Raw genomic sequence first — 11408 nt, 5'->3', positions numbered from 1 at the left:
ACAGAATTTTAATTAAAAATAATATATCTACACCTAAATATAAAACATTGAATTTATTCTTGACGAATCTAAAACGATAATATTTAATAACTTTATTCCTATATATATATATATATTTTATTTTTTAATTTAAAACATCCAACACAAATAAAAAAGAATTTTTAATCTTCCTCTTTCCTATGTGAACCCAGAAAAAAAAAATTTTCAAATATACCAAAACTATAGTTTCATTTAGCGATATTATTCACGTCTCTACAAAAACAAAACAAAAGAAAAAAATAAACAAATAAATAAAAACAGGAAAAAAATCCAATTTCGTTATTAAAAAATAAGAGTGACTGTGTGAGTGAGTGAGAAAAAGACAGAGATAAAAAAAAAAAGGATAGAAAATCTCTGTTTGTTTTATTTTAATCGTAGATTTAACAAACCGATCGAATAAAAAATAAAATAAAATAAAAATAAAAAAAAAACGTATACCAACGTTAGTACAAACAAGTTGGTTGTAACAATTTGACAATACCACATACACACACACACACACACACATAAATCAAACACATATTTACACATGTATAATATACCTATATATATATATGTATATATGTAGATTTAGTTATAGCGATTGAGGCGTGACAGGGGGATCAAATTGTGGCGGAGAAGGATCGTTTTATTTTGATATAAATCAAGCGAGTTAAAGTGAGAGTTTCGTGTCATTCGCGTTCGCGCTTTGCGTTAAACCTGTGTCGACGAAAAGCGGCTCTTGATAACCGTAGAAATATACATGTATTATATTTGTATATGTATGTATGTATGTATATTTGAATGAATGAGTGAGTGAGTGAGTGAGTGAGTGAATGAGTGAGTGAGTGAGTGAGTGAGTGAGTGAGTGCGTGCGTTCGCGAACCGTGAAATCCGCAGGCCAATAAACGAATACAAGCGGGGGCGTACGCGTGAGAATAAAATCCGTCGCTAAACTACGTGCAACAGGTGTTGGACGGCTATTGACAATCTTTTCATCAGTATGACGCCGTGTTTGCGCGATATTTCGTTGAATTTCTCTCGGTTGCTTTGAAAATCAGAACGGAGAAAGAAAGACGACACAGTGAGAAAGAGAGAGAGAGAGAGACAGAGAGAATAACTAGAGAAAGAAAGAAAGAAAGAAAGGAAGGAAGAAGTTTTTAATGAATTGTGTTTGTTAACCCTTTTTTTTTTCTTTCTTTTATTCGAATTTTTGATCATTTATTATAATATTTAGTAAACGTTTCTTTTTCTGTTGTTGTTGTTGTTGTTTCTATCTTTCTTATACACATATATATATATTTAGTGTACTGTATTTAGTGTACAGGGTGGATTATAAATTGGTGATTATTATAGTTGTTAATTAAAATGGGAATTTGTTGTTTTTATTTTGGATAGGTGGATATTATAAAAATTGTATATATATATGTATTTGGATTATAAGATAAAAATTTGGTTTTTTAAAAAAAATATATTTGTTCGATGCAAGTTTATAGAATTGCATAACATGTAATTTAAATTACACTAAATTATTATTATATAAATAATTATTATAAATAATTCTTTGGTAATTGAATTAAAAATGAAAAATAAATTAAAAATAAAATATAATAAAAATATTACGACTAATATTTTGATATAATATTCGTAAATTATTTTTTAAAAAATATATATTGGTTCGATGCAAGTTTATAAAATTGCATACCACCTAATTCAAATAACAATAAATTATTATTATATAAATAGCTAATAATTCTTTGGTAATTGAATTAAAAATGAAAAATAAATTAAAAATAAAATATAATAAAAATATTGTACAATTAATATTTTAATCAAACAAGCATCTAATTTTAATTACAATCAATTAAATAAATACAAATAAAAATATTATTATCAATAATATTAACAAACTTTCATAAATTACACACAAGTTTATACAAATTAATAATCCTATATTTCAAATTACATTAGATTTTACTTACATTAAGTGATGAAATCATATTACATACTTTAAGTTAAGATTTTCTATTTCTCATTCTCTCTCTCTCTCTCTCTCTCTCTCTCTCTCTCTTTTGGAAAATAGGGCAGTGTGTTGATATCTTCGATCGTGATATTTCGAATAAGTCTGTCTCACTTATTCTCTCTCTCTCTCTCTCTCTCTCTCTCTCTTTATTTTTCGTTCCATTAGGAATCGTTATCAATGTGAACGCGTTAGTCGTATTCGCTCGACATTGTCCTGGCCAGTCAAACGAACAGAAATAACGAACAACAACAACAACAACAACAACAACAAACTAGTCGATTCAAAGTCCTTACGAGCGACCTGTTTTCTCTGCATTGTGTCCTCCAATACCTCACACCATCTGTTATCATTCCGAATATAGCTGCTCTGACAGTTTCGATCTCTTGCCTATCACATTTTCCATATACACTCTCTCTCTCTCTTTCTCTCTCTCTTTGGTACATTCTCTTTCACTTTTATTATATGATTTTTTATAAGAATTTTTTAAATTAACACAATGTTCGTGGTTTATTGATTTTTATTCAGTAAAACAGTGTAAGGTGTATTTTATATACAAAAATATTATTTAATAAGTACAAGTTATTTAAAGTTACGATTTTTATTATAAAATCATGTTTATTATTATTTAAGAGGTATATTGTGTGTGTCTTTAAATTTTACAGTAGTTAATATGTTTAATTTTATTTATAATTATTTGTGTGAAGAGAGAGAGAAGAGAGAGAGAGAGAGTTTATTAGTCCACATCGAATTATTTAACGAATCCCATTTGATATATTCTTAATAGATTTTTTATTTAATTTTTAATGCAATTGTTTATTATCTACGATTTTAATAACATTTCTATTCTTAATATTTGTCAGTAAAATTAACAAATTAATTGCAATCTTGATGCAACCTTGATGCAATTCTAACACTGTTTAATTGTAAAAACCTTAGACATCCTATAATTGATAAATATTTAATTATTTAATTATTTAAAGAATATTTCAATATAATATATAAATATAAATAATAATAATAGAAAATATCTATGAGATTTTTGAAATCAAATTTAGTTTGTTAGTATTTGATATTACTCTGATGTGATCGTTGTTGCTTATCGTCAAAGCAAACGATTTGTTAGAAAAATTAACAAATTAATTGCAATCTTGATGCAACCTTGATGCAATTCTAACACTGTTTAATTGTAAAAACCTTAGACATCCTATAATTGATAAATATTTAATTATTTAATTATTTAAAGAATATTTCAATATAATATATAAATATAAATAATATGAATAGAAAATATCTATGAGATTTTTGAAATCAAATTTAGTTTGTTAGTATTTGATATTACTGTGGTGTGATCGTTGTTGCTTATCGTCAAAGCAGACGATTAAAAAAGAATCACGACACTAATACTATCATACGATAGATAGAATCGAATTAACACGAGGTATTTCATGCCCAAGGGGTGGACGTATCTACCGTAGCTGAGTATAGACATCCATGTAGTTATTGTTATCGATTCGACCTACTCGTAAGACCAGACTAAAGCTGACCTATTCCGACGTCTCTCTTCTACAATTCCTACGTCCTAACGTGTGTGTGTGTTTCTTTCTAATCGTTCTTTCTTTTTTTTTTTTTTTTTTTTTTTTTTTTACTAAAGATAAATATAAAACGTTTTGTTAGATACCCCCACACACCTTACGTTATCTTTTAATTAGAAATTTCTTACCTCTCTCTCTCTCTCTCTCTCTCTCTCTCTCTGCAATTTTTGATACAACAATTTGATATTTTCTAGAATTTTATTACAGAATTTTATTATTTCTAATATTCATGTCTTTTTTGATTGGTTTTTGATAGATTTTATATATAAGGGATTGATTTTGAAAAATTATATATAATAATAATTAATTACAATTTTATTAATAAACTATTGAATTGACAATTAAATAAGCATTAAATAAGTAAGTACTAAGTTGATAATAAAATAATTAACAAAAAATACATAGACTTACGTTAAAAAAGAAAATATTAGATTAAACCAAAATATCTTGTTTAAAATATATTTCCCATTAAATAAATAAATAAATAATAATAATAAAGCCCTTATATATATATAACAATATATTACTACAAATAATACAAGTATATAACAGGACGAAGTCCTAATAAAAAAAATTAAGAATAAGAAATACAACAAATAAAATAATTAACAAAAAAATAATACAAAATACCTAAACATACCTAAGAAAAAAAAAACCTAAATTAATTTTAACCAACATACCTTATTTAACACACACACACACACACATATCCCATTAAATAAATAAACAAATATAAAAAAAAAATAAGCTGGAAGATAAAACAAACAGAAACAGAAATAAAAAAAAAACACGAAGTAAAAGAAGAAGTAGAAGAAGAAGAAGGGTGAAGAGAAGAATGGGTGGGTGTGGAGGGAGGGGAAAGAATAATAAAATGATAAGAAAGAGAAGAAGGGATAGATATGAAGATATGAGTGAGTGAGAAAGAAAGAGAGATAGAGAGAGAGAGAGAGAAAGAGAGAGAGTGTGTTGTCGGTAGGGCGCAAAGAAGATAAACGAAGTGGTCTGTTGGTGGGGGAAACTGTGTAAAGAGATAGAGTGAGATGGTGATAGTGTTTAAAGGTAGTGAGTGAGATAGGTATAGGAGCGGGAACGAATTTCACAGTGCGCCGACTCAGTAGCCGCGTGTTCGCGAGAACCGGAGGGTTTCGCGGCTAAGCTGACGCCGAGCGTCGCACAGTCGCGACGGCACCCACCGGCGCGCGGTACCCCCTTTATTCTACATCGGCACCGCATATTATTAATAATATTATATCACTAACAAATAATAACAACATCAACAACAACAACAACAATAAATAATAATAATAAGAAACAATAAATAATACGAGAAAGGAAGAAAATAATACGAAGCAAGGAGAGAGGGAGAGAGAGACAGAGAGAGAGAGAGAGAGAGAGGAAGATACCACAAAAAAATAAACATATATATATATATATAGATATATATAACACTGACACAAAATACACACACGTATATACATATATATATGTATATACATAATATATACATATATATGTTGTATATGCATATGGTCATTTAGTAAACAAGTTTAGAAACGAACATTCTCGTCACGTTGTTTGTTCTTTCTTTTTTTAATCAACTATCGTATCAACAATTGTGGACAAGGATCAAGAGGAAAGAATTTATTATAAACAATAAGAACAAAATAGTCTGACAAGACGTCAACGTTTGAGAGAGAGAGAGAGAGAGAGAGAGGAGGCTGTTTAATCGTTGTCTTTGTCTTCATCGCAAACGATTGAAGGGAGGATTCATCTGTAACGTCGTCATTGTCATCGTCATCGTCGTCGTCATCGTAATCGTCGTCGTTGTCGTTGTCTCTTCGTCGTTATTGTTGAAACATTGTTTGGGGGTATAATATCGACGAGACAAATTTGAAAAGAAACAAAACTAGTAGTGGTTGCATTTACTGATTGGTGTTAACGATCAATTATATATATATATATATACATACATATATATTAAGGTTGTTATAATATTTGTATAATTTTTTTGTTTCGTTCCTCTCCCTTTTGAGCGATTTTTCGTAACAGTTTCTGTTTCTCTTTTGCTGGGCGGCCGGCAAACACGTGGCTGAGGGTGACAGCAGCACGCGCGGTGTTTCTGATAGAAACAAATAGAAAGAGATAGAGAAAGAAGAACAACAACAACAACAAAAAGAAAGAAAGAAAGAAAGAGAGAGAGAGAGAAAAGGAGAGAGAAAAAAATCAAAAAGTTTAGAAAGGTGGTAGTAAAAAGACAGAGAAAAGAGTGAGAGAGAGAGAGAGAGGGGGTGGGTGGGAGGAAGACAGGCTTGGCAGAAGGAAATAGAAGAAATTAAGAGAAACAGAACTAAACTGAAAGATAACGGACACCAATAGGACAAAGAAGAAACATCAAAATAATAAAAGGAAGAAGAAGAAGCAGAAGAAGAAGAAGAAGAAAGAAGAAGAAGAAGAAGAAAAAGGAAGAAAGCATTTGATCCTTTACTTTGATTATCCTTTGGCGAGTCGAGAAGGACGGAGCAACAACGAACGAGAGCAACCACGAGCGAGTCGTCGAGGAGGAAACGGGACATGCTGGAACCACGCTGGAGACCCGTCCAGGTAGCCTTACTCATCCTGCAACACTACTTCCGTCTTCAATGCACTGCCTGCCTGCCTGTCTGCCTGTCTGCCTGCCTGCCTGTCTGTCTGATCACCTGCCTGCCTGTCTGACTATTTGTCTGACTGTCGCTTTGACTACTTGTCTGTCTGACTGACTACCTGACCCAATCTACTACGAAACACTTTTAACGCGAGAATTTTTTTCTTCAATCGTCGCATTTTATACAAAAAAAACTCTCTCTGTCTGTCTGTCTGTCTGTCTTTCTTTCTTTTTAGCTTTTTCTTCTATTTCTTTAGTTTTTTTTTTTTTTTTTTTTTTTAGTCACCTTCATTGCTTCCTTACTCAATTCGCTTATATTTTAATCTGCAAGGTTGAATTTTTGATTTGTTTTATTGTAAATATTCATTTAGGATTAATTAGATAGATAAATTCCCTAAAGCAAATGCTATTTTATTGGTTGTAATTTTGATATTATATTTTTTTATTATGGTGAATAATTTTATTTTTTTTTACGGTTTAATAAATTTATTTAATACCAAAATTGTATGTTTATTAAAAAAAAAATAATATAGTTTTTAAAATTTGTTTAAGTTCATATTTGTATTATTTATTATAATATTGAAAAATCTACAACATATGTCTGAAAAAAAAACCCCTTCAAAAGGTTAAATACTCTCTTCCCACGTGGTGTTTGCGATACACACATAATATTACATTCAACATACCTGTAATTAATAATTGCATTTCATTACATTAATGTTGGTAACTTATGTGTTAGCTATCAAAGAAAAGAACACATTTATATCGTAAAATGACCTTGCTCGAAGACGTCACAGTAATATCGATCGAAAGCAAGTTACATTGGATAACTGAACGATCGTTTAAAAACCTTAGGTTACATGGTTAATGCTGACAAACAAATGATTCCGTTTGCGAGTATGACAAAAGAAATCGATTGGATACTTTACGAATGAAGGAATGCAAATGTTCGGAGTCAACTTCGTCACTTCGGTAATCGTATATCCAGGGTTGTTTTCATTTTGAACTTTTTTCTCTTTTCATTCTACTAAAGAAAAAAAAGAGAAATGAAATAGAAAGAAAGAAAGATAGAGTAAGTTCAACGTTAAAGTTAAAGCGATAGGGTAATAAACGATTGAGACGAGATAATACGGTTTATCTTTGTTTAACCTTTCGTTCATCCCTTTTACTCGCGTGACAAAGTGTACTTTTTTATATCATACTGATTAGTTTTCAATTCTCTCCTTTCTCTATTACTTCGACTCTTTTTCTATGTCTATAAAAAAAAAAAAAAAAGAAAATCTCATCGTGTACATCGATGCCAAATGTAGATAAATAATATTCTTTTTACTTTGAAACTAATTCTAAAAAAACGTTTAGACCTCTTCTTCTTCTTCCTACTATCGTTTCGTTCTATCGTTTGTTCGTTCGCGAGTATATCCGCGAAATTCGTGGAAATGACAGCTTAACGATTTCGACAAGACGAATTGGGTGTACGGGGCGAGTAGAATGGTCGCCGAAATAAATCTCGGTACGCCGTTCCAAGATTAAATATGTTCGAGAGTAACTAAATACGTAGCACGACTTAGAGGTGCAGAAACAGTATACACATTTTTACCTAAAAATAATTCTTGGCAGTAGGAACTATGCGTATAGTAGTAGGATGACGTCGACTGGAGTTGATGCTAATTATCTAATGCTATCGTGATTCATCCTAACGTTCACCAGACTAACCTTCTCTCCCTTTATCTTTCGTTCAATTTACTTGGAATACCAATTTGATCATCCCTCTATCATCTTCTTAAGTGCTTCTTCATCCGACTCATATTATTGTTTTATTTCGATGAAGAACTTTTTTTTAATAATTACTAACGTGTCTTTACATACTTCATTTTTTCTGTAACACTTTGAGCGCCACGTCAGTCATCAGTGGCTGACATTAGACTTTCCGTTTTTGGCCACGTCCGTCACAGATGACTGACACGTTCAACTATTTTTTTTTTCAATACAAAATAACCCCCGTGGCCTGACGAGAAATTCCCTAAGAATTCGGCATGCCGTTCAACGTGTTAAATATATTTTTCTGTCTTATATAAAAAGATAGAACTGTAGTAGCAGCAAGCATCTCGCGTTGAGTAGAAGATGAGAGGCAAGTGGGAGGTTGGTTGTTGAGGGTGGTGGTTGGTCCGGGGTTAGTGCCTGTAGTAGACGAAGGGGGTGTAGGTCTTAGGATGGCGTAGTAGGTGGTAGGAGAGTGCAGGAATCCCGGGGTGTAGTAGGTGGAACGAACGCGGAGACGGAGGCGGTCCTATCCTACTTGGGGGCGTTAAAGAAGCGGGTGGGGTTGACCACCCCTGGCCACCACGCGTCAACCCTTACACCCCTCTAGTCTCCGAAAAGGCTGCTTCTGGTCCTGTTGGTTCCCTTCGATCCCATATTCTCTCCAATCCTGTGGTACCCCTCTTCTTCTCAGTCTTCGTTTTCTTTTCATTTTTCTCCAATGTTGCAGCAGCCATCTCTGCTTTCTACAAATTTGAAGAATATTTTATGAATATTGGTATTTGTTTTTATTTATTGAATGCATCAAAGATTACTTTTGTAAAATAAACCATAGAGTAGGGTTTGGTAAGAGTTTAGGGGTAGGTGGATGAAAAGTCTCTTGTCGTATTTCTCGTCGTATTTCTCGCATCATCCCCACCAAGAGTTTTCTTTGAAGATCTATGTAGGTGCACGCACATGCGATCTACGTGGTAGACGGAAGTAAATGCATTGAGAATACTCATACATATATGTATGTATATATATATGCGTGTGTGTGTGTGTATAAGTGTAAGATAGATAGTATAGAAACACACACGCTAACACGTTAAAGAGGAGAGCAGGAACCACACTTGCGCGATGTGCAAAACCCTTCCCCGCCCCCGTTTTCGCGCTTGCTTGGCGCACAGCACAGCATCCCTCTTCGGCCACTTCCGGCCAAGCCTGGCTCCGCCCACTTTTATATTAATCACGTCTTGGTTCGCTCTCCTGCCTTCTGTTCTCCATCTTTCTTCTCCGGTGAGCGATTTCCTACCGCGAACGCCTGGGAACCACACCTTTGCCCGTTGGCTTATTCATGTCCCGGGTTTGCGACGCGAATCTTTCATCTCTCTCTCTCTCTCTCACTCTCTCACTCTTTCTTTAGCTTTCTTTTTCTATATTTTTCGTCTCCATTTTTTATTTTTCCATCGTCGTATTTTCTGTTTTCTTTTTTTTTTGGTTTTTTGTTCTTTTTTTCACCTTCTACCATTTCTTTCTCTTATTTTCCACCATTTGATATTTTCTAGTGAAATATCACTAGACAGAGATTCCACATCAGTGTTTTATCAACATCATAAGTTGAAGTTGGTGATTAGTCGTCAGAACAAGGAATTTGCACCAACGTTGACATTTAATTGGATAGGTGGACTTCACAAACGAGACGCTTCTTTCTTGAGTTTGAATTTATTTTTTTTTTTGTAGGGCGTAGGAGAAATTCTCTTACTACGAAAGAACCATAATTAATCGAGTAGGACGAGTTTTAGAGAAGTAGTCGATGAATCTTCTTCCTCCCTTGTGCTTACAATCCTCGTCCAGAGTAGAAGCCGTCGGCGCTTTTACGTTTAAAACGCTGTTTAATAAATTACACCTTGACTTTACTCGAATTTCAGGTATTTCTGGATGTACTAATTGTGTAATGGGGAAAATTTGATGATACCATCTTTACTACGAAAACGCGCGATGACATTTTAATTTGTAAACGTATGAAACTATTCCTATAGAAAACTTCATCAACCAACTTACATTCAAATATAATTACAATAATAATAATAATAATAATAATACAATAAATATTTTATAGAAATAATTTGCCAAATCTGGTAATAAAAAAAAAAAAGAAAAATAATAAAAAATAAAATCAAAGGTACCACGCTTGAAGAAAAATAATGAAGAAATTGTTACACCCTTAAACTTTTATTACCACATTCAAAATCATATACACACATACACGTATGTATGTAATATATACATGTGTATATATATATATATATATATAAATATAAAACTAGTAGATGAAAATATAGTTGAAGAAAAACATGCAAATACGTATGTAACGAACAATAACTGGTTATTATCGGGAGCGTGGAAAACGTAGGACCCAATGTACCGTCGCGTACAGCAATAAGGGCTGTCACGCATAGGCGCCTCATTTGTTTCAAAGCTCACTTCTACCAAGCTCTTGCCCTTTTGTGTTTCGAGATATTATTGACTTCGTTCGTCGTCATCGTAGTACGTGTTGTTCTACCTTCACGATATAAGTACTTACTTATATACATTCACATATATATTTATGTTATACATGTATATAATCATACACACACACACACACATATACATACATACATGTGAGGTTTGTATCGTGACTACCTTTACCTTTTCTCGCCACTTGTCGCAAATCTATGAACGATCGCATAACATTTTTACCACCACGCATATAACACGTTCGTGATCAACTTCCTAAGTTGCAAAGCACATCTAACTTTTCTACAGGGTGTTAAGAGAAATGTTTTTATTATTTCTTTTTTTTTTCATCTATCTAATTAACCCTTTCTACTCTTGAGAGTTCTTAGTTCTCTTTGATCTTATTTTTAGTTGGTTGTTTTGTATTTTTTTTTTCTTTCTTTCTTTTTTTACCTTTTGTTCTTTTCTTCACGTTGCACGAGATTAAGATCGTTTAATTAATTTATAATATTTAATAACGTGTGTATTATTATTCGTGTTTTAGATTGTTAGATAGATAGATTAAATTTTATTTGAATTGTTTATATTAAAAAAAAAAAATGTATTATTATTATAATATATTGTTTGATTTATTTTATCATCGTAATGAATTATTTTATTTTTAACACCCTATAGAATAGAAAAGAAAAAAGAAAGAAAAAAATAATAATATTCGTGACACCGTCGTCTCATTCTTTCGATTTTCTATCGAGTTTTCAACCCTTTCATGTATTATTTCCTTATTCTTGCGTGTTAGAAATGTAACAAAGTTATCTTCGTTAAAATAATAATTTTCAAGAAATAAAAAAATAACTTTATTCCTTTTTTCTTTTTCCTTTTTTTTTTTTTTTTTTTT

General features: G+C 31.9%; 1 protein-coding gene and 1 long non-coding RNA gene across 2 annotated transcripts in view; one reads left to right on the top strand and one right to left on the bottom strand.

Annotated features, from left to right (window-relative positions):
- The first annotated feature begins 4728 nt into the window (after positions 1-4728).
- FoxP (forkhead box transcription factor P) overlaps positions 4729-11408 on the top strand; it is a 306221-nt gene continuing 299541 nt past the window's right edge. Inside the window, 1 exon segment of the mRNA XM_015331871.2 lies at positions 4729-6234. Within this exon segment, the coding sequence (XP_015187357.2) occupies positions 6205-6234 (30 nt within the window). The 5' untranslated portion in view covers positions 4729-6204.
- LOC149031184 (uncharacterized) lies at positions 5913-9496 on the bottom strand. Its single transcript, XR_016177870.1, has 2 exons — positions 8848-9496; positions 5913-8778 (listed from the first exon to the last, which is right to left on the bottom strand). It is a non-coding gene; the product is annotated as an uncharacterized LOC149031184 (long non-coding RNA).

Source organism: Polistes dominula, unplaced genomic scaffold (genome assembly GCF_049000335.1).
Source record: "Polistes dominula isolate Pdom_NZ unplaced genomic scaffold, Pdom_raw_medaka contig_25, whole genome shotgun sequence".
Classification (NCBI taxonomy): domain Eukaryota; kingdom Metazoa; phylum Arthropoda; class Insecta; order Hymenoptera; family Vespidae; genus Polistes; species Polistes dominula.
Note: the sequence above shows the minus strand (reverse complement) of the source record. Positions and strands in the feature narration are given on the sequence as shown.